General features: G+C 40.0%; 1 protein-coding gene across 6 annotated transcripts in view; it reads left to right on the forward strand.

Moving 5' to 3' along the window:
* Positions 1 to 24,235, forward strand: part of KYNU (kynureninase) — an 84,544-nt gene that overhangs the window by 20,675 nt on the left and 39,634 nt on the right. For 5 of the 6 annotated variants that reach the window (XM_083494840.1, XM_083494844.1, XM_083494843.1 and 2 more), the window contains 5 exons: positions 3,207 to 3,289; positions 9,382 to 9,443; positions 11,941 to 12,012; positions 14,962 to 15,036; positions 19,681 to 19,827. In XM_083494840.1, the coding sequence (XP_083350966.1) occupies positions 3,207 to 3,289; positions 9,382 to 9,443; positions 11,941 to 12,012; positions 14,962 to 15,036; positions 19,681 to 19,827 (439 nt within the window). The remainder of the gene's footprint in view (positions 1 to 3,206; positions 3,290 to 9,381; positions 9,444 to 11,940; positions 12,013 to 14,961; positions 15,037 to 19,680; positions 19,828 to 24,235) is intronic. The other variant, XM_083494842.1, reaches the window with a different exon arrangement.

Here is a 24,235-nt window from a genome sequence, read left to right on the forward strand (position 1 = left end):
ATGAAACAAGGAATACAGTTTCTGCCTTATCTTTGACACTCCTGTAACGAAACAAACCCATCACACCTACATGTTTACTATTCAGTGGGGCTTACTGCCAGATAAACTGTGCACAAGATTGCAGCCTCCCTTGCTTGGGTCAATCTTCACTCTTAATTTTATATACAGAATGAATGCCAATAGATATAAATAAAAGAGATGATTATTGTGTTTGGTCTAGAAAACTACAGTTACAACAGTGTGGACAAGCAGTGTTCCTTTTCAATGTTCCAGTCAGCTAGCCAGCCAGCCAGCCAGCCAGCCATGTCCTTTTCCATGGTGCTCCAATCTATTATTCCTACCACCTGGTTTTACAGCCCCATGCCAATCAGTCAGCTTTCTGAGCATGCTCATTCCTCATTTGGCTGGTTTTTGGCTGGGGGGGGGGGCGGCGGTGTCCTTCTCCCTTAGCAGTTTTTTGGTATGTTTGCAAACTTTGGAGTTGCTTGAAGCTTGCTAATACATCCCTGTTAATATGTTCATGGTGCTGTTTGTATCAACATTCACCTCTGAAATAGAAAGACTGATATTAAGTATGATTGTGTGCTCATCATGCACACTCCAGTCACACCCACACCATACATTTAAAGCACATGACTTCCCCCAAAGAATAGAGTTGTTCCATCACAGAGCTACAATCCCCAACAACCTTCACATTTCCCAGGATTTGTGGGGAAAGCCATTGCTTTAAATGTGTTTTAAATATATAGTGTGGATGGGACCAATTGTAGATAAACATTAGTTTAGATTGTGTAGATAAGACAGTTTCAAAAATATAAACTCAGGCCAAAGCAATGTATTGAGAAAATATTAGAAGTAGATAGCAGTCTGTTATTTCAGAGAAACGAAAGAAAAGAAAATGTCAGAATAAGGCCAGACCAAAATAGAACAGTAAGGGAAGAGCAGCTTATATTTAGAAAAGTCAGTGCCCAAAATCCAGTACAAATGGAAGCCTTTCAGAAGGCTAAAGACTTCTGAAAAATGAATTGGAAACCTTTTGGTCCTATCTGAAGGCAGTGCCAGTCTGTTGTGGCTGAAGGTTGATATTTCATGGCTACTTACTAGCTTATAGAGCTACTGAAACTGGCAAATTGGGATTTTGCCTTGTTGAGGCAGAGAAGACTGCAAGAAAGCAATAGAGGCAAATGAATGTTATGCAAATTTCTGTTACTTTTAATGTTTTACTATAACATCTATCTTACACTGATTTCAATTTGTTAATGAAGAGCCTGATGTGACAGTGTTTGAAAGTATTCTGTTAGAAAGGGGTACAACATCATTGTTTTACCCGGTATCTTATAAAACACATAGCTTTTCATCACCAACACTACCCCCAAATTATGTTTAAACTGGTCTTCCGTTGCCAAGATCAGACCTTGGCTACTATTTATGCTTTGAAGAGAAAAAAACCACAAACCCAAGTACAGATGACACACCAAGACATGTAGCATGTTGCTTGTGGCACAGCCAGGAGTGGGGACAAGGTTGGAATTTTGGTGCACTATATATCAGCAAATTGCTTGTTTATATTAATTATGGTTTCATGTAATGGGAAAACCAGGCCTAGGTCATCTATCCTTTTGCTTCATGAAATTAGTTAACATATCATATTGACCATATGCCTTTCAGGTTGGGAGTCGGGGATAAGTGAGGGCTGAGTCTGATATACGGTAAAACTAATTTGATATAGGTGTGTTTTAGGGTGCTGTATATTGTAAAATTTCACAGCTGTTTTCAGAACTTTGAATCTATAGTATGCCCAGTACTTCAGAATTAAGTACATAGAAAAACTATGACCTACCATCTTATGTAAAAAAAGAAGGTAGGAAAATGCGACACTGAAATCTGTTTAGTCTAGATTAAATATTAATCTATGAGTCACTAAAGAAATACTTCTGCCTATGTGATAATTGAAACTTTTCATTCAAGTGACTCAAGTGAACCTGTTTCTTACTGTCTTTTCTTTATGTTTAATTTAGTTACTTGGGTTTGGATTTATTGTACACAGATCTTTCCCCATTGTAATAATAATCACATTGAAAAATCTGTAATAGCTCATAGGAATGTTACATAAAATATTTAAAATGTGAGATCCTTTCTGTTGGGGAATTGGCAGAGAACGAGGAAGTTTAACAGTGAATCTTGCAAAATGACAGAGCAAATGAGAGGATTCATTTGCGGGCACTTTTCTAAATCCTACTAAGTAACTGAGGACAAAGATGTGTAATATAAAAAGAGGACACACCATTAATTTTCTAGTACATTATTTAGCCAGGTTTTGCCTCTGAACTGAGAAATTAGCCCGTCACCCATTCCTGCCAGACCCATTGCACTCTTGTACGCTATCACCATTTCATCTTGCTTCCTGGACAAGCAAGTAACCTGACATAGAAGACACATGAGTGTTTTGCATTGTAGGCCCCTGGCAGCAGGTTCGCTTTGGCTGCATTCACACATAATGATAACCTAAGCTTCCTGGCTTAGTTTACTCTGAACTTGGTTTACTGTGACTTTCCACCATTCACAGTTCTATTCCCTAGCTCTTTGCTGAGGGCTGTTGCTATTTTTTGTTTCTCTTTTAACAAAGCATGAAGATGGCTCATTAGAATCTGTCCCGTGTCTGTTGACTTTGTTTTGTCTGTGTACAATACAAAACTACAGTGGTGCCCCGCAAGACGAATGCCTCGCAAGACGGAAAACCTGCTAGACAAAAGGGTTTTCCGTTTTTGAGCTGCTTCGCAAGACGATTTTCCCTATGGGCTTGCTTTGCAAGATGAAAACGTCTTGCGAGTGTTCCGATTTTTCCCCGCTCCCCCCCCTTTTCTAAGCCGCTAAGCCGCTAATAGCCTTTTAGCCGCTAATCCGCTAAGCCTTTAATAGCCGCTAAACCGCTAATAGCCACTAAACCGCTAATAGCGCTAATCCGCTAAGCCACTAATAGGGTTGCTTCGCAAGACAAAAAAACCGCTAGATGGAGAGACTCGCGGAATGGATTAATTTCGTCTTGCGAGGCACCACTGTACAGTAGACTGCTTGTTTGCTACAGGTGCATGTGGTGCAATAAAATTATTTATTTTCTCTTCCAGCTCCCCAATGAGTGTTGCAATCTTGATGTTGGGACTATACCAAAGACACATATATGAATTTTCATTTGTTCTCTCTTTCAGGGGTGTCCATGGTCATTTCACAGGGAAACGACCTTGGGCTTTAGGGGATGAGTGCATTGTGGAGCTTGTGGCTGATATTGTGGGTAAGAAAATATATTTTTTTGGAAAATAATTCATTTTTTTTCACTGTTTATGTAGCACTAGAAAAAAAAAATCAGACAATGGAACTTTTCTTCCAAAAATTTACCGTTGGGTTTTTTTTGGTTCTGCTCTGAGTGCTTCTCAGTAAGTATGTGAAGTAACTGCATTTTAAAACTTTGAACTGAGAAGATTTAATGCAGACAGTAATATATGAGCAAATGTATATCTTGAAACTAATTGCAGTATGTGGTTCTGGGATCGTCATAAACTATTTAGTCTAATGCATGAAACCAAAGAAAACTTGGCACCCCTACAAATGTCACCATGAATCAGTGATCATTTCTTTTGTTTACAAAGCAATAGCTGCTTGTTACATGATAATGTCTTTAATTGCTGTCAAGGAAGTCAAATTTTTTAAAAAAAGAATTAATAGTGCAGAAAATGATGAAAATTAGAGTTGATACTACCTGTCAAATTGTCTAAAGAATCTTCAGGGAAGTGAGAGGACTTGGGATCGAAATGAAGTAAACAGTGGAGGTGTGAATAGTGGTGCCACTCCTCTGCAATTATGCCTCAAGCAGCAGTCACTAGATGACTGTAACACTTGAACAACCATTTCCCCCAAAGCGGTCACAAAAGCAATGGATGGGTAAGGGTTGGCATTGCTTATTCTCAGACATAATTATTTTACTGTGAGTGATATGAACATAAATTATCCTCTCAATAACAGTACTACCTTGAAGGAAACATGCAAGCATACAGATCAAATCTGAGGTGTATATTTCCTGTGCAAAAATTGATTATACAGAAATAGACACTATTGCGGGTAGCCAGTGTGCCCTTCAAATGTTGGGAGTCCAGCTCCCATCAGGTTTAAGCAGAATAGCCAGTGGTGAAGGATGTTGGGAGATGTCCAAAAACATCTGGAGGGCCCCATGTTAAGTTCTCCTGCCTTATCTAATATCTCTATTAGTTACACCCCCAACAGCACATATGCTTGTGTGTGCCTCTCTATTAATGAAATACTATATAAGAATTAATAGAATCAAAGACTTGGAAGGGACCCTGAATGGCATCTAGTCGAATGCAGGAATTTCTATTAAAACATCCATGTCTTGGAAAGTTTACCTTCCTTCATGTAACTTTATGCATTTGATGAAGTGGATTGTGGTCCCTGAAAGCATAAAACATAATAAAATTGGGAGCCTTTAAGGTATCACAAGACTGCTTGTTCATTATTCTAATTGAAGTTCTTCATCACATCTGTGAGTATTTCCAGAGAGGCACTGCTGTGCTGCCTCTGGTCTCATATCTTGTGTGTGGCCTTGGCTGTCCTTCTGCTGTGGGGCTGCTGTAAGATGTGAAAGTGAATACACTAGAGAGGGGCGGATATGGAATTCAGTGGCTGGCTGCAAAATCTGGTTTTTCTGCCTCCGTTTGGACTTCTTGCTTCAGCTAGAGAGTCAGAGCTTACCTAATGTCTGTGGCAATGCATGCCACACACAATTAATTCTCTGCTGCAGGGTTGCCATTCTGTCTTTAGCAAAATCTTCAGTTAAGGCCATGGTCCACAGTGTCCTTTTAAAAAACAAATGGGGTCCAGAAAATAGCAATGCAAACCAAGAGGAAGGGAAGCTAGAGACACAGAACAACATAGCAACAAACAAAGCAATTACTGGCTGTGAATGTAACATGAGAAAATTTAATGTAAAATCTGCTAGACAGCCAATAAATCTGTTTTACACTTCCTTGTTCACCTTGGTCAGAAAAAAAGAATCTTGTTATTTTTAGATCTGGGACCCACATATGCAGTCAAATATAACAACATTTTCTCAAGGAAAAGAAGAAGAGTTGTTGTGGGGGTTTTTTAAAAAAAGATTTTTTAAGCTTTGCTCTTTCAACTATGCCTTTAGCATTCAGACACTTTTTTTAAAGTTTGGAAGTTATTTTGCCTTTAAATACAAGTGGAGTTTTAGAACTAATAGGAACATACTCTATTCACTGTCACACAGCTTATGTCTGCTCAGTGAGGCCCTTCTGCCCATTATCCACCAGCTAAGTTTTCCATACCCAAAACAGTAGATCTGTATGCAGAAGCCTATTTGTATTCTCTATGTTGGGGAACCATGTTTTAAGCTCTCTATAAAAGAAACTATGAATAAAGATCTTCACATCCTTAACCTGTTTTGCTTTGCTTTGGGCAGTATTTCATAGGTCTGTTGCACACCAGGGACTATTAAGTTTGCTATCATGTTAATGCTATCATGATCTCTCCCTCCTCGCTTGTACAGATAATCCCGCCACACCCCTCGGTGGCTGTACAACTGAATTTCAAAGTGTGGCTTGGCATTCAGCTTCCAAGTATTAGCATTATTTTATTGTAGGTAAATTTCACTTTATTGATTTTGCTCATGTTAGTGAGTTGCCCCCCTCCCCAATAATGAGAAAGGAAAACAAATTAACTTTTCAAGAATTCCAAATTATGGTCCCGTTATGTTGACAGTCTCAACTGGTTAATGACTACATCATTTGCCTTTAGGTAAAAAGAAAAAATGCAAAAAGGAGAAAATACAAAATAAACCACTATTAAAATATTGTCCATCAGCATCGTATTTAAGATGGATATGCATTCTTTCCAGTAACAATGGATGCAGTTACATGGAGGAAAAGAAGGGATTTGTGTTCCTGTAGTAGGCTTGACAAGAGAAAATAAACTGAATTTTTAAGTTAGTTTTTTTATGCTTAGCATTTTATGGAGGAGGAAGAACCGCTGGAGCTTGTTCTATCTGTAGAACAAAAAGTGAGTGTTGTCTTGTGGGATTTATTCAGGAATACAATAAAGGCAGTAAATGGTTTTTCCTTTGGGCCATTTAAATGTTTATGTCTCTATAACACCTTGCTTATTAAATGAGCATACCTTTTTCTTGTTAAAGGAAGACTCCAATAGTAAATATGTTGTGAAATGCAGAGTCAAGGTCACCAGAGACCCAAACTCTCTCCACCCCTTTTTCCATTCATTCCCATATTAAGCAAAAGAACAGGAAAATAAAAATTTGTTCTTTTTTTCCACAGCATGTTATTAATATATTGCAACCTTGGCAGTATCACCTTCTGATGGAGTAAGATTAACTGCATTGCTCCTTCTTATACTTGTGCTGAGAGAGAATGTATACTGAGCTGTTTTGCAGTAACTTTGAATTATAAGGATTATTTGAAATACCCAAACTGGCTTGTCTTTTCTTTTTGTGAAGTCTTGTCTTCTTTCTTTTTCCCAGTTCATCCAGCCATTCCTCCTTTATTTTACACACAAATTTCAGGCAAGGGCTTGGTTCATGTTGCACTAATGCAACGGCTATACTTTCCAAAGTTACAGTGGAAACAGTGGTTGGCGCATCACAAGTCATGCTTTTTTCCATTACAGAAAAGATTTATCAGGAAGGACATATGGGGGTTTATGCTGTCCAGGATATGTGGTGCTGAGTAATGAGTTGGAGAGAGCAAACTTCATTTTGTCTACTGGATACTTGTCTTTGAATATTGTAATAGATTAATTGGATCACAGAAGCATCATATCCGAAATGCAGTGCAAGCTATGAAGGATAACGATTTTCCTAGGGCACAGAAAAGGCTTGTTTTGTGGGCACCAAAATCCAATAAGGAAAAGCTTTTAATAAATATATCATTTACAAGAGTCTAAGACTTACATGACAAATGTGGTGTCATATTCAATATAGGATATTGGCATGCATCTAAAGGTGAACTTTAGATTAACCGTTTATTTTTGGTCTGTGCTTTGAACAGCAAGTGAACTAACAGTAGTTATATTTATACTCTGGAAATATTTTGGAAGTGGATCAGTCAGGTTTTAAAAGCACTAGGATTTGGGGCTTACGTTTCAGTACCCTATCCATAGAGTGGAGTCCCTAAGAGGGTTGGATGGCATCTTGTACGCTTCCTTCTGGCAATTCCTCCAGCCATGATGGTGCCAAAAGGATTGCTCTGCTTTCCTTTGGGGCCACATCAGCAAGGCCGAGAGGAGGGTCTTGTTGTCTGCGCAGCCCAGGACCCCCATACATATTACCCTGGCTTGCTCCCCAGAGAGGTAATTTTGGTGTTGCTAATGCAACAAAAACAACGCAGCAGGCAGCAGTTATGAATCAATGGTCTTTACGGCCACAGCAGGCACTGTGATTCTCCAGCGGTTTGACTTCACCCCTGGAGGCACATTCCATTGTCTCTTGAGACAAACAGATAACGACAAGTGTACATCTAGGACCATTACTTTCATAGGCAGAATCCAGCTCAGCCCACTGATGAGCCAAGTTGAAGCTCCCCCCTCGAGTGGAAGAAGCCCCAGACACAATGCCTGCCTCACACCTACCTTGTGTCTGCCACCCATCCTGCTGTCTTTGCCAGCAGCGGAAAAACTGTATCACAAGCTGCACCTTTTATTGGTGAGATCTCACCAAAATCCTGCGAGATCTCACAGAGCGCATGAGATCTCATGAGATTTCAGCAAGCTCTTGCCACGCAATTCAGGCAGCAGAGGCGTGGGAGGGGCAGAAGTGGGGTGTGCACAGCAAAACAGGACGCGCCACCCCTGGGCAGAATTGTATAGACTTGCAGGATCTCTCTTGGAATAGAAAAGGCAGCAGAGAATGCAGATAGCAGTTATCTCTGTGTGTCTGCACACATGACCAAAATCTACAATAAAAATAATGGCATTTAGCAGTAAATGTTTCTCACTTATGGAGCGTATGTGCTGTTGTTCTGCATACAGTTCAATATCTTCACATACTTCATGTCTGATACATGCAAAATCCAGAAGAGAGGTGTAGTGCAGCAGTGTGGACTACTATTGTTTTTTTATACCTGGGAATTTTTCTTTTTCTTTAAGAGTAAAACTCTGGACAATGTACCATACATTTGTGTAAATTTGATTGGGCCGATTTAAGAAACTGGAGCTACATATCATGCTCACCACACAAGCAACATGGCTGTCCCCGTTTAGAAATTGTAGAGGTCAATCCTCCTCCTCAGCAGAGAAATCCCAGGGAAACATGCAGAGAAGGAGAACCTGAGAACCTGTTGTCCTGGTTTTGCTGTTGTTGTTGTTGTCAATCTCCATCCATTTTTCTCCTTTGTGATTGTTCTCCTGGTTATCTCCCTTGCAACGGCTAGAAAAATAAGCAACTAAGAACCATTGATAGAGAAAAAAGATGACAAAAAACAATCCAGCCAATAACACCTTCCTCTTTATGACTTAACAGACCACATCAGAGTTAAAAGCTCCTTATAATGCTTGCATATTTTTCTAGTTCATGTTATTTTCATCTAAACCCTGGGGATGTTTTTTTTCTTTGTGTTCTTCCATTCGTAATGTGAATTTATTCATCCTTTTCTCTCACCGTATTGACTAACAGGAGTCAGAGAGCACCTTATTGTTTCTGGTGTATTGGAAAAATCCATTTGTTGTGCTTCTGATTCCCATTAAATTTCATTTATTTTATTAATTGCCATAAAGCTCAGAATCCATGACCAAAATGCAATAGATTAACCATGTTCCCATCTTTCCACCAGTTGTCGTACAGACCACCGTTATGTCTACTGTAATGAAGGTCTGAATAATCGTTAGGCAAGACTCTTTATTTTTATTAAGGGCACATTTTAGCTTGGCATTACAATGGCCACTTTAAAAATAGATGATTGCCCCTAAGACAATTTAGGCCTTTATATTGGAGATATATTTAATGGGCAAAGGCACACTAGTACTGAATTTGACCAAGTTGTTAATGATAGCAACAAATCAACAGGTAGATTTCAAGGAAGGAAGTGTTACTGCTTCATTATCTGCTTTATTTGCCACAACAGAATGGTAAAAATAAATATTTCCCTGTTAGAATGGTGTACTATGTCAACAGGGGAACTTTTTTTACTTAAATTTCTCCGTGGTGACACATCAAACATGTATTTACTTCTTAGTCATTAGGGAGACATTGACTGCAAGCCAATGTCATGAGGTTTTGCACAGCACTGGCACAGACCTTGCACAGGACAAAAGAAATAAGGAAACATCTGCCTTATTGCTTTTCAGGGGCTCATAAAGAAGAGGTAGCATTAATGAACGGCTTGACAGTTAATCTGCATCTCCTAATGGTAAGTCATAAGAATTTCTTTGCTAGATATATCTAGTTCAGAATTCTGTTTAAAAGAGAGCTTGATTCCTCCGTCTGTGTATGAAGGTATTATTTGTTCATGAGCATCTGATATTGAAAACTACACTGTCTGTGCACATGAAGATTCTATTTTAGTTGTCTTTTTATTTTAATAAGTTATATAAATACCATAGTTTCTAAGCAATGTCTACTAGGAATACTGGAAGGATAAAAAAGGTATAAAGCATAAAATAAAATAATAAATCAGTTAAAATTAACCATAAAATTAGAAAAAGCTTGCCTACTTAAAATCATGGGTCTGACTTCGATGGATCAGTTGAATGCCCTTTTAAAGTCTTCTAACCTAGTTTCCAGCACTATATTTCAAAACTATGCAAGTTGTAAGTTATAATAAAATGCATTATAATTTAGGTGTTGTGTCAGGGTTACTTCTTTTTATAGCCCTAAACAGAATTTGGGTGGCTATCTGTCATGTATGATCTAGTTGAGATTCCTGCATTGCATCGGGGTCCCTTCCAACTCTATAATTCTTTGATTCTGTGATTATATGGTTCTAAGCCCGTGAGGCCATAAAATCCTTATAAGGAATCATAAGTGGTCTTCTAATTATCTGTGCGCAATACTTCGTTTACAATTTACAGCTTACCACAATTATCCCTAATGTCAAAGCCCCAGTTTTTCATTAATAAACATATTCATTGAACAGTTTGAATTGGAACAAGGTCATGCCAGGAAGACATCTCAGGTTGGAAGCCTAACTGCAAAGAGCCCTTTGCTGCTGTGAGCATCTGCAGGCTTTCATGAAACTTTTCATTGGCTACCTTGTTTACACAATAAGGTTAGTTCATTCCCAACCGCCCTGCCCTATGAATTCCCTCTCAGAGTTCTACCCACCCACCTCACCCTTTTCAAAGCACTATCAGATGCTCACTCCTGTTACTTGCTTCTTAGGCTTCCACATTCATCTCTAAAATGATATTTTGAATGCTTTCCTGACATTTATCAGAAACTGTTGTAGTTCCGAACCACATCATCATCATCATCATCATCATCATCATCATAATAATAATAATATCTTTATTGTCATTGCCCCCTCTTGGGGACAACGAAATTACTTGGCTGCTCCATCCACCCAGGTAGGGCACTCCACACAAAATCAAAACAACTATAAAAACACTAATTAAAACAATACAGTATAATACAGCAAGGAAGATTAGATGATTTTCAAAGTCCAGGCTTCCCATTCAGGGCCGAGATCGCTCTGGGGAAGAAGCTGTTCTTAAGACGGCTCGTTCTTGTCTTCATCGTCCTGTATCTCCGTCCCGACGGCAGGAGCTCGAAGAGACAGTGACCAGGATGCGATGGATCTTTTACTATGTCCAGTGCCTTCCTATGGCACCTTGTGGCATAAATCTGCTCTAAGGTGGAGAGTGGGCAGCCAACAATGCTCTCTGCTGCCTTAACAACTCTGCACAACCCCAACCTGTCCCGGGTGGTACAGCTTCCGTACCACACACATAAGCCATAAGTGAGCACGCTCTCAATGGCACAGTGATAGAAGGCAAGCAGCAGTTTCTGCGGAAGATGGTTTTTCCTTAGAATTCTCAAAAAGAGTGTAGAAGTAAATTTTCAGAGGTCATTGGCAGAGGCAGACTAAATATATTAGATGCATGACAATCAAGGTGGGGTCAGGGATATAGGGAGGGATAGGCCCTGGTGTGTGTACCCTGAGTATGTCAGACTTGTTACTGTGTGGTTCTTGCCGTCAGTTCTAACAATATACTTGGTTACCAGCTTAAACTAAAGAGTAGTTTATTTCAGTAGCATACTTGTGAGCAGTGTATGATGAGAGCCATAAATTCATGTGAGATTGCAGTTCCTCTTTCATAGATATAAAAATTTGCAGGTCCCATGTTGCACTACCCATGCTAGTATACTGCACGCACCACCGACATATCACTGTCACTGAGTGAGGACTAGAAATAGAGAATTGTTGAGATTGAAATCTTTATTTCCCAAGTTCTGAGCAGTCTTTCTATTGCAAATAGAGATAGAGATAGATGCCCATGGAACTTGTATTTTTGGAGTTAGGATATAAGTTTCAGGAAGTATTAGGAGCCCCAAATTGTTCTCCTGCTTTGATGCTTTGATCAAAATCCAAGTCAGAAACAAATTCCCACCCTACCCAGCATGCAGGAACCATTCATCTTGTTCCTCCATCAATTTTGAAAGAACTGGGTTATATGTTGTTGTTGTTAATACCCCGTCCAGCTGGCTGGGTTTCCCCAGCTACTCTGGACAGTTATATATCTATTTTATATTGGCATCCATAAATTTCAGAACTGTATCTTGCACCATGTTGATGTGGCTGGTTACTTCTGAAAAAGTTGCGACTTAGGGGTAGGCCCACCTTAAACTAATGAAATGAATAAGTGTTAATAATTATGGACTAATAAATATTTTACCCTTTTTTACAGTTATCATTCTTTAAGCCTACTGCAGATCGCTATAAAATCCTTCTGGAAGCCAAAGCTTTCCCCTCCGACCATGTAAGGAATTAATATTGCATAATATTTGTGTTATCCATTGTGACTTTCAAAAGCATACCAGCAATCCTGTCTCATTATTTATTACCTGATCCTCCTTTAGAAATAACAGGAAATCTGGTCATGTACTCTTGGGCTTGGCATATTTTACTGATCATGCCTTTATTCTTTTTGTTCAAATAAAAACCTTGCACAAGGAAAAGATTGAATGGCCATATTGATTTATTAGTCCTTTTAAAGACATTGAACAAGCTGTTGGTCTAAATCAACAACAGGTTGTAAATGTTTTATTAATTCTTGTTTCTGTTTTACTTTATGAAACCAAATCAATACAAAGCTCACAACATTAACAGTTTTATATCCCTAGACAGATAGGGAAATGCTTGTCCATGGTGCTTTAGATTACTAATTCAAACATCATTTGTGTGCTATAAAATGAGACAATAGCCCATGCATCACAGATTGCAGCAAATTAATCTTCGGATTTGTGACTCACTGCTACTTTATCAAACTCTGTAAACACTCAGAAATTGATGGGATATTTGATCACTGAGGCACTATAAAAATCTCTACAAATGCAACTCACATAGGGTGCAATTCAGACCCTTTCTGGGCTGCCAGACAATTAGTTAACATGACACGTTTTTCCAGCTAATTTTCTTTTGTTGCTCATATGTTGTATGAAATACAGACATCTTCCTTCAATGCAGTAGTTAGTTTTGGGAATATTATAACATTTTTTCAGCTTGGAAACTGCACCTGTAATTTACTTTACATGAATGGGTGTCTCCTTCACTTCAGTGGGAACATTTCCGTCTCTATGGAATGCATACATGGGGTTCCCTACTTGGATTGGAATGATAGTGGAGGACAAAGAGTTCAAGACCCCTACCCATGTAAGAATTTGGGATAGGGAGTTATGTATGCACTGACAATTTACTTTTAGAAAACCCTGCATTTAAAGGCACAACTGCATAACTAATGTTAGATGTTGTTTGAGCCATAGACAGATTCCAAGGCATCTCTGTGTCTCTGCCCCAGCCTGCCTTCAGCTAGCCCACCAGTATGGTTTGGCCCTTCCGCCCCCGCATGGAGTTCTACTTCAAGTTCTGGCAACCTTCTTTCTACGTCCCAAGCTTTCTTAAGCCTCCACTTCTCCAAACTTTTCTGTTTTAAAGGGGAAACTTTTTTTTTCCTGCATTGGCATCACACCCCTTCCCTGTAAACTTGGCAACCCCTTTTTTGCACAGACCCAGGGATCTTTCTTTGATGTGTTGATGTCCAGCCACTGTTTCATAATGGCTTGCACTCAACTAGCCCAGCCAGGCTAGATTGCATAAGCTAAACTTCCACGTTTCGCCCAGTTCAGGAGAACCTCTGCAGCCTGTATGTCTCCTTCAATACCCCAAATATTAGCTAAAATCTGACATTCATTAATTTTCAACATTCACTAACTTCCTAGAATTGTGAGGGCCTTTGCACCTTCAGACTCTGGTATCCCAGATCTATAACAACATGAAACCAAGGAAGAGCTGTGTTTTTGTGCTTTGGTCTCAAACGGCTGAGGGCTGCATAGAAATAATACAAACATCCAGGGAGGGCAGATTGCATGAGTGTATTCCATGTAGTTGGCATTTCTCTCCCAGTGCGCTGAGTGGGAAAGACCCCGCAAAGGTCTTTTCTCTTCAGTCTTTTACCATTAACCCTTGTAGCTGTGATAAAACCGATGTGTCTTCTGCCTAGTCTGTTTTCTCCCTGATTGTCTCTGCAGGCTGAGTATTCCTCTTATGTGCTCTGGCATACATTACCCAGATTTTAAAAAGAAAGATAGTAGCATGCCTTTCTTCCATCTGATACCACACGACAGTTCTGCAACTAACTCTCAGTTTAAAGGAGATTGAGTATGGGGAATGGGGGAAGTGCACCTGTAATACAACTTGCTGATTTTTTGACTACCAAATACTGAATGGTTATACTGAATTTCATTTTGTTCTGCAATAACTACTGTATATTTTTTATTATGATTTCTGTTGGTCTCCCCAAGTATACCCATTTAGCAAGCCTACTTCATAATACTATGCATAATCTACCATAGAGGTTGCTGTTGGAAAGTTATTTCTTTCATTTGTATCAAGCCATGGATACAGTTCCAGACGACCGGTTTCAGGCCAGGAGTTTGGATGGAAGCTAAGTGTTTTGAGAGTGAATTCCTAATTTGCCTGTTCCACACCATCCAGCTGCACTCAGATAAGGGGTGGGTCCCAAGAAAAAAGTGACAGAAATTCCTGTGTTTGCATATAGCATTATATCCGAAGAGCATTGGGAAAAACCATTGGGGAAAACCCAACCCCCAATAATCTTTAGAAGCACTGAAGCAAGAGGAAGATAGCAATGATCTGTGTGGGCTTAGCAGGGCCTTTTGCTGTTAGAACATGTCAACCATACCACTTAATCAAGTATTATCTACTCCGACTGGAAGCAGTTTTCCAGGCTCTCATGCAGAAGTCTTCCATATCATCTGCCACCTAGCCCTTTAAACTGGAGATGCCAGGCACTGAACCTACAACTTTATGGATGCAAAGCATGTGTTCTACCACTGAGTTATGTCCTTGGATACTGGCCCTTGGATAACTCAGTTGGTTAGAGCATGATGCTAATAATGCCAAAGTTGCAGGTTTGAACCCTGTATGGGACAGCTGCTTATTCTTGCATTGCAGGGGTTTGGAATAGATGAACCTCAGGGTCTCTTCCAACTCTACAATTCTATGATACTATGTTTCTATGGTTCCCTGAATTGCAAAGAGGAAGAGACCATGTAGAACTGGAAACATTTTTCTGAGATTTGCCCAAGCACATCATGCACACACATCCTGCTGATTGTTGCTATGCAAAAGAAATGCTTCTTTTGTTGTTTACATTTGCTCACTAAAACAATCAATATTTTATTTACAGTATGCTGTTGAGTCTCAACTCCAATTTCATGGGCTAGATATGGAGAGCAGTATGCTTATGATAGAACCACAAGAGGTTTGTAATGGGTATTTTATATTGATATCTAATCAAGAATGGATATTGGTATGCTTATGCTTTATTTTCTTTGCAACTTATTATAAATAACCTGTTGTGAACTTCTGAGACAAGAAAACTAAATGCATATTATTCTTAGAATTTCCTTGTCTTCCCAGATCTACCTATTTGTCTAAAAAGCTTCCACGTCGATGGATGATTGTGAAACCCCTGCTGATGCTATACTTGACTGTATAGGGGTTATTCATCACACCCTGTCTAATATAGTACATCTCTGTTAGCACTTTGCTAAAGTATATATTCAGTTTTCAGTGTAGCCCTCCAGTGGTTCTTCACAGCAAATTCCCACATCCTTTTAAACATTCATGAGTTTAAGAAGTGATTTGGGATTTTACCAGCATTGATTGTGAAGGTGTATAAAATACTGACAGTGAATTGTTATAACTTCATTGTGCTGTGCATTCAGATCATCTGGATCGGAACCTGTATTTATGATTTACTTGCTCAGCCCCTATATTTCTTTCTTTGTCTCTAATGTGAGATAATTTGTATTGTCACTAATATGACCTTGGACCTGCATACTTAAAGGACCACTTTCCCCCATAGAAGCCTGCCCATTTTCACAGACCATAAAAACATGGGCAGGAGCAACTGGGAAAAGGGTGTATGTGTTGTTGTTGTTGATGTTCTTGTTGTTTTGCTCACATGGAATCAGCCCATATGTCTTTTTAACACCAGGCAAAGTCATTTTTTAATAGGTGTTACCAGAAAGTATCAGTGCCTCCCTGCATTTTGTCCCTACCTTGACTCAAATTCTCTTGTTTTTTTCTGGATATCTTAGCTGGCAAAACCTAACAAATTTGGAAATGATTTATTTTGCAGGTCTCATTGACATTTCATTGAAATAGAAAAGAGAATGCCCTTACACTATATATGAACACTGTATATATCAGCCTGGCAACATTTGGTTGAACCAAAGCCAAATCTTTGTGTATTATTTCACTCAAGACAACACTGTGCCCCAAATCAATTGGTTGCTGAGAGCCCTGAGTCCTTATATGTCCTTCCAATTCATGCTGAAACACACTCACCTAAAGCCCAAATACCCCTCTATTCAGAAAAGTACAGATGACAATATTTGTCTTTTGTGCACCTGAAAATTTCCCTTTGTGTTGCTGCCCTGGTTTTTGTTCATCATTCTCAGTCTATAACTAGTCTTGGAACCCTGAACATAGTGTGATTTCAGGTTGAGGGGGGAATTGTTGCTGAGATGCACTCAGTAGAGTAGAACCACACCCACAGTGAAAAAATGTTCTCCTTGCACCAGAACTTCGCCTCTCCAGGGGGACTTACTCTCTGAACACAGGAAAGTAGATTTTAGATGACTGCAGTGGTACCTTGGTTTAAGAACAGCTTAGTTTATGAGCAACTTGGATTAAGAAAGCTGCAAACCTGGAAGTAGGTATTTTGGTTTGTGAACTTTGCCTTGGAATAAGAACATTTTTCGCTTCCTATTGAGTGTGTTCCATTTGTAAATTGAGTCCCCCGCTGGCTGCTATGGGAAAGCACGCCTTGGTTTAAGAACACTTTGGTTTAAGAACGGACTTCCGGAACAGATTAAGTTTGTAAACCAAAGTACCACTGTATATAGATACATATCCCAAGCAGGTATGATGAAAAAGCTTTTTTAAAAAAGAAGAAGCAGCATTAGCTTAAATGAAATAGATTTTATCCACTCCTCTAAGCTTTAAATCTTACATTTTTAAAACCATTGTTTCATTGTGGGTTGTTTTTTTACTTTATTACAGTATTAGCTATCCTGATTTTATTCATAATTAAGGGAATTTACACAAATAAATATGTTTCCACTTTATTATTTTGTATGTGTTTTTAGGACTGTATTAAAAATGGACATATTTTTCTATATATATATTTATAGCAGTACCTAACTATCGAAGGCTTTTCACCAAAGCCAGACTGAATGTCTTCCCCTCTGCAGTGCTAGATGGTAGGTTGAGAGGAGTTCCCTACCAGGACAGACTTTGCTCGTGTGCTCAAGACATTGATTCCATAGATCATATTTTGCTACATTGTGCGAAGTATGAGCAGGCCAGGGCTGAACTGATACTACCCTTGCTGGTGCCTTTCCCGGGAAACTCAGAGGCTCACTATGTCAGGTTCCTACTGAAAGACCCGACAAAAGCTAGAATGTTGGCAGTGGCAAAGTTTTTATCGGTGGTTGCAAGAACAAACGAGCCCTATACAGTGGTGCTTCGCAAGACGAAAATCCGTTCTGTGATTCTCTTCGTCTAGCGGTTTTTTCGTCTTGCGAAGCAAGCCCATTGAAGGATTAGCGGATTAGCGCTATTAGTGGCTTTTAGCGGCTTTCAGCGGCTTATCAGCTTATCGGATCAGCTGATAAGCGGCTTAGCGGCTTAGAAAAAGGGGGGGGGGAGGAAAAAACCCCGCAGGAACTCGCAAGACATTTTCGTCTTGCGAAGCAAGCCCATAGGAGATTCGTTTTGCGAAGCACCTCCAAAACGGAAAACTCTTTCGTCTAGCGAGTTTTCCGTCTTGCGAGGCATTCGTCTTGCGGGGCACCACTGTATTCCAAACAAAGTGCTTGATTAACCTGGAGGTAGACTGTATGACCTCTGTATTAATTTGTAATGTTTTGTTGGGTCTCTGGACCGTAATAAAGATTGATGATGATATTTAAATCATGTTTTTTATTTATTTTTAAATGTTTCTACAAATCTAAACTGAATAATCAGAAGATGATATTCCTTACATTGAATACTCCTACACTCATACTTGTATGTTCCTCATACAGTACTTCCTCTGAGTATATATATTTGTGAGCTTCAGTATATGTGAGTCTCAGTATGTAGAATACTCTCTGTTTTATAGAAGTTCTATGAAGACTACATACAGCTTCCTTTATTACTACAGCAACACATTTCTGCTTGGAGGAGTATGTAATTAGGATCGTTATAAAAGAATACCATGAAGAACTTTTGTTACTTTATAGTAGAACTGTTGATGACCTTTTGATTCTTGAAAAAAAGTCCCTTTCCAGAGAAGTGAGAAGCTACTCTCAAGTCCTTGATAGATGTTGAGAGATCGTTAAGATAATAGGAGCTACTTTCAAATCAGCAAATCTTATCTCAGCTCTTTGCAGTGGCATGTCTAATTTCATTTGGAGTTTTCACTGCTTAATTGATCCCTTGGTGATGGTGTGTTTTACATGATCCCTTGCTAAGATGAAATGAGGAAAGGGAGTGGGGGATACAGGCTTTAAAGGATAAAAAGTGATTCCACCCCCACCCAAGTTCAAATTTCTCTATATTTAATGACTTAAGGGTTTTTACATTTTTGAATTATATGAATGCTATTGTTTCTGAAAGACAAATACAGTAACATTTTTAATAGCTTTCTGTGGGATACAAAGTTTGTCTTAAAAGTGTGAAGAGGGATGCGGGGGGCTGCTTTTTAAGTCTTGTGCAGATGTCAGAACTGAAAATGTCATATAAATAGATTGCTGAGTCTTGACCAGCATGACATCTTTATGTTGTTGTGTATATGTCAGTGGTGACATGTTGGGACAAATTAGGATGTCACTGAAATCCTAATTTGGCAGGGAACCACAGAATGCAAAGTGATTGACACTGCTTTTCCCTTAAGAATGGCAGTGTCCATCAACTGGGGTGTGTGTGGCTATGCTTTAGGCTATACACACAGGTTCACATAAGAAGAGCTCTTCAGAATCAGAACAAAGGCCCATCTATACCAGCATCTTTTTTCCCACAGCCATGTAACTCTGGTAAGTCCACAAGTGCAGTTCAAAGGCGTTAACTCTCTCCCGCTGTTATTCCTCAGAAGCTGCTATTCAGCGGCATATTTAACTCTGAATCTTGAAGTTCCATACATTCCACATACTGCCATGATGAATACCTATGCTTATAGACACATATTCTGTGGATTTTTAAAACTATATGAAGTAGTGCACATGATAACATTTTGTGAAAGGCTGCAAATAATACGACTAAATTAAGGCTCACAGGAGATAGAAATGTGGCATGTTTGGACAATTGTCATGGGTCCATATGGTGATACCATAATTTCCATTCTCAATTGCGAGTGTCTTATTTTTAGATTGGAAAACTGAATCTTCTATTGATGATGCATCGTTAATGGCAAGCTGGGCCCTAGCTTCTTGGGGAAGGCTCACAGTAGTCACCAGCATCTCCCCCTCTGTGTATTCTCTTTGAATCAAAATTTACATCTTTTTACATCTTAAAAAACAAAAACAAAGCCAGTTAAGGGAATCTTGAAGTGTTCAGGCAAGCAAAACATATAAGGAAGCAACGTGAATATCCTTTTTAATAATAATGATAACGATAATGATAAGAATAGTAATAAGAATAATTTACCATCTTGAAGCTATGTTACTAATGATCATTCACCCATTCAAAGGTTACTCCAGGGCTCTTACTTTCGTAGATTACTGCCATGTTAAGGATTTGCTTTTGATCGCTTACTGAAGTCAGCAAGGCACATCATAAAAAATAGATTATGAAACAAGAAATGACAGTTTCAGCACTGCCAGGGTTGATATAAAATATGTGCTTAAATTTATTTCAGGGGGAGGAGACCTTGAGAACTGAAGATATCCTTGCTGTAATTGAGAAGGAAGGGGACTCTATTGCCATAATTCTGTTCAGTGGTGTGCAGTACTACACAGGACAGCTGTTTGACATCCCAAGAATAACAAAGGCTGGTCAAGAGAAGGTACAGTTGCTACAGTAGTAAAGATTCACACATCCTTCCCCACAAAAAAACAGAAACCCCTCATGTTCTTGACAGGTTTGACACTTTTGTGAAAATGAACCAATGACAAATGTCACCAACAACCAGGCCCACCAACTCTATGGGGCCAAGGTCTCTTTGACCTCCTCAATATCTGTTGGGAAGAGGCTAGGCCCCCTCAGGGCAGAAGAGGCTGAGCATGGTGCAGCTTCAGTGGCTGGCTCCTGCTGAGCACGAGAGAGTAGGAGCCTCTGGTCATTGAAGCCACACCATGCTGGTCTCCGTGCTTGGCCTTCTCCAGGCGATGTAACGTATGCATGGTGTGTGTCACACACATGATATCACACATGATACACGCATAACATCACATGTGTACCGCACGTCGGGCCCCTGAATCTTGGGTGCAAGTTGGCGCCTCTGCCCACAATGGTTCAAGTAGAAATAAAAAATGGTTTGTTGCAAATGTATATTGGTTGCTGCTAGGGAACAGTTGTGCTGGCTAAGTGTTTGACATAATAATGAGCAGCCTGCTTAACAATACTGATACTTAAATTATCTTTTTAAAAGAAAATTGTCAATTCAGGAGATACTGTTGAGGGATAGGGCTGGGAAGTGAGAGGCTTGTCAAAATAGAATATTAGAACTGCACCCTTTTTCTGCTATTAAGCCTGGCAGCCAGACTGAATTAACCAATGTGCTAAATTAAGGTTACCAGATGTCCCCGTTTCCTGGGGATAGTCCCTGGATTTACAAATCAGTCCCCATACAAAATCCATTGAAATTGAAAAGTGTCCGCGGATTATCTGCTAACCTTATGCTAAATGTGCTGTAACGTAGAGCTCCACCTGATGCGTCAGCTTTTCTGTACAGGCATACCTCAGGGATATTGCAGTTCCAGACCACCACAATAAAGTGAATGTCACAATAATATGAGTCAAAGAAATTTTGGGTTCCCAGTGCACTTAAAAGTTATTTTTAAACTGTACCATAGTCTATTAAGCCAGGCCCCCTTGGCTGCAGGGGCGGAAGTGGAAAAACTCAGCTCCAGCCCTAGCCAACTCCATTCCCATGGACAGTACAGAGGCTGTAGGGACTTCCTTCCTTTGGAAGTGGCCAGCTGCCTGGAGCTGCACCAAATCCTCATAGGGAACAATATCTGTGAAGCACAAGAAAGTGTGGTGTGCCTAAAATGAGATGTGCCTGTGTTTGTTCGAAACTACCACCTACTTAGCAAAAGATTGGCTGTGTTTTCTATTCATTGACTCCTTTAACACTAGCTAGTAGACAAAGTTGAAAGGTCTTGAAGTTTCACTCATTTGACACTTGAGTTCCTCCAGTGTCATTGGAACCTATTCTCTGCCTTAAACTCCAGAAATGTTGTATAAAATGATCTCCAAATTGACTGCATTCACACTCCTTAAGTGCTCTTCTGTGTACCATGTCAGGCCTAACTAGTTCTTTGTCCCAACCCTTTCAAGAAATACCCAAGTGCTCACATAGTTCAAAGATCTATTCATGCTGCTGTTGTGAAAAACCATTCCTCTAATTCTCTGGAGAGTCTTTATATTTCAAAGCCAACCATTTTGGGTGTGAGAAGCTTTTCATCGATGAGTGGCACCAACAATTTTATTTATAAAAAAAATCCAAGAATTAAGCACAACCTCTCAGGTCTTCCTTTTAAAAAAACCCTGTAATCAACTTTATACAATTAGTATTGACAGCTGCTGCCTAAGATCTGGGTGTATTCTGTTCATCTAAATCACACATGCAGAATTATGTATCCAGAATCTCAAGAAAGGTGGTTGTTTTTTACAGCACAGTCTTGTACACATTTACTCAGAAGTAAGTTCATCTGAGTTCAGTGGGACTTACTTTCAAGTAATCTTTTGGGTTGGTTGTTTAAGGCCATTGTTTTAGTTGCTTAGGCTGTGGAATTATGCTTGAAAACATCTGGGCAATGTATGCTAAAATAAAGTAGGGAAGGAAACAGGACCTCCAGATGTAAAGGGTTTTGTTCTTCGCTAGCAGGCATGCCAAGCTATACATTAAAATTTGCAAATGAATGCACATTTTTATTAATATTCACAATATGTTCAACTAGCAGGATGTTTTTTGGTTAGGAATTAAGGTTTTATTAATGCAGAGTATACATAGCAATCTCCTTGACCAGCTCTTAAAAGCCATGTTGAATTTAAAGGGCTTCCGTTCAGGAGCTCTCCAGGGAGCAAGAAGCCTATCTCAGTGGGTGGGTGAAGGAACCCTGAAGTGCAACCCTGACAAATCTAGCTTTTTAGCATGCCTTGCTTTGATAGTTTGGGGAATAGGTGACAATGTATTATTTGCTTGTTTATAATATTTATGCCTCCTCCAATGCAGTTATAGTGGTACCTCGGGTTAAGTACTTAATTAGTTCTGGAGGTCGTTCTTAACCTGTAACTGTTCTTAACCTGAAGCACCACTTTAGCTAATGGGGCCTCCTGCTGCCACTGCGCCACCGAAGGACGATTTCTGTTCTCATCCTGAAGCAAAGTCCTTAACCCGAGGTACTATTTCTGGGTTAGCGGAGTCTGTAACCTGAAGCGTATGTAACCTGAAGCGTACGTAACCCGAGGTACTACTGTACTAATAAGAGAAGAATTCATATATAAAAAACACATAAGCAGCTTTGTATTTACGCATTAGCCTGACAAACATAGGTAAGAAGGGAACTTGATGTTGGTGAGTGCATGCAGGAGAGTGAATGGCTGATGGAGGAGGGACAGAGTGCTTCATTCATCTTCACATAGATGTGAAGTAGGCTCTTGCAGGAGGGATGATGTTCTTAAACCTCCTTCCACCAACCCTGAGCCTACTAGCAAACATTTTTTTCAGGCTAGTAACTGTTACGAACTTATTTACAAGGGATACATAATATGATACCTTTGCAATTCAGTGATGTCTTACAAAAGCCCTGATGGGAAATGTTCACTACCCAGGCTGCAGATAGCACTGTTGCTGATACCGCTTAAACTTCTGCTCTTTGAAAGTACCATGATGGCCATACTCTCTTCTCTCCCTGCCCCCTAGCAACTAGAGTCAGGTAGGACTAGAGGTTTTGGTCCATGGGGGTGGAGTTTCTCCTCACCAGGACAGCTGTACGCTCTGCAGCTCTTGGCTCTTCTCAGTAGCCTGATGAAAGTTCTGAACATGCAAAATAGGGAGGGAGGGTGGATGATTGAGGAAGCGAGCCCCGGCCACACACCCCGGCCAGCGGATTGGCTGGCCGGGCTCTGATGTGGCTGGGATCCCCCAGGCAATGGGGGACAAAGTCCCCCATTGCCCCCGGTAGGGAGTGGGTGACAGCGCGGTCCACCGCAACTCCTCCCCACTGGGAAGTGGAGCGGATTAATGGAAAATGTTCACTGCTGGGCCTTCGACACTGCTGCTTATTCTGGCAAGACTGGCATTTGTGAGCTATAAACTCGGTACAAGTTCCACATGGTTATGGCCTTGAGGTTGTTGCTAATTTAGTCATTTAATCTTGTAAAGTTGTGGCAAGGAACCACTGGTCTGCTGGCGTAATTAAGCCTGGCAGGGGCCCAGTTTGGCTTGCAAGGTAGTTTTCCCCAAGCCATGCCCACCTGCCCTGCACCTATGGAGTCTGGAGTGGGGCAGGTAAAGAAGTGGCTCCTTTCTGAAAGCAGGGCTTACAGATATTGATCAACTGATTGTCAGAGCTCATAACTCATTTGCCTTTGCTGATGTGGTTTGATTTCATGGTGATGTCAGGTGACTGAAAAGTGGGCAGTGGAATTGGAAAGGGTTGAGGGAGGGGGAGGCTGGGGGAAGGTCAGGATCTGGTCTGCTGGTTGGATCCAGTTCCACACCCCTGCTATAAAGGAATAAAGGCACAGTTTGCATGGTGGACTGTTTTTTTTTAAATGGGCATCCATATTGTCATGTTTTACTCACTTTATTTTTCAGAATGATCTGTACTGGGACTAGAGCAATTGCAAGGCCAGTTCAACATAACTTTGTATTCCTTTTTAGTTCCAACACATTAAAAATGGTCAAGCAAGTTGAAGCTTAATTTGCTTCAAGATAAGAGGTGTTTGTGTATTTCATCAACAGTTGGTTCAGTGACTGCCTTTCCCCCAACTCAATAGCATCTGCTGTTGCAGTATTTTGCATTCTATCAGGAGGGCCGGTTTGCTCCTGGTGGTACTGACAGTATTCCTATTCAGCTCAGCAATTTCACAGGAGACAGGCAGATTACTGAGTATATCACCTCCATGAGGTAACTCATTTTCAGTGACTCATCCTTGGGGAATTTACAAAAAAGACAGACTCTACAGACATATCTCAGGGATTCTTTTTAACCTCAGGAATCAGAAAGAACAATTGTCAATTA

Source organism: Podarcis liolepis (genome assembly GCF_965112155.1).
Source record: "Podarcis liolepis genome assembly, chromosome: 1".
NCBI lineage: Eukaryota > Metazoa > Chordata > Lepidosauria > Squamata > Lacertidae > Podarcis > Podarcis liolepis.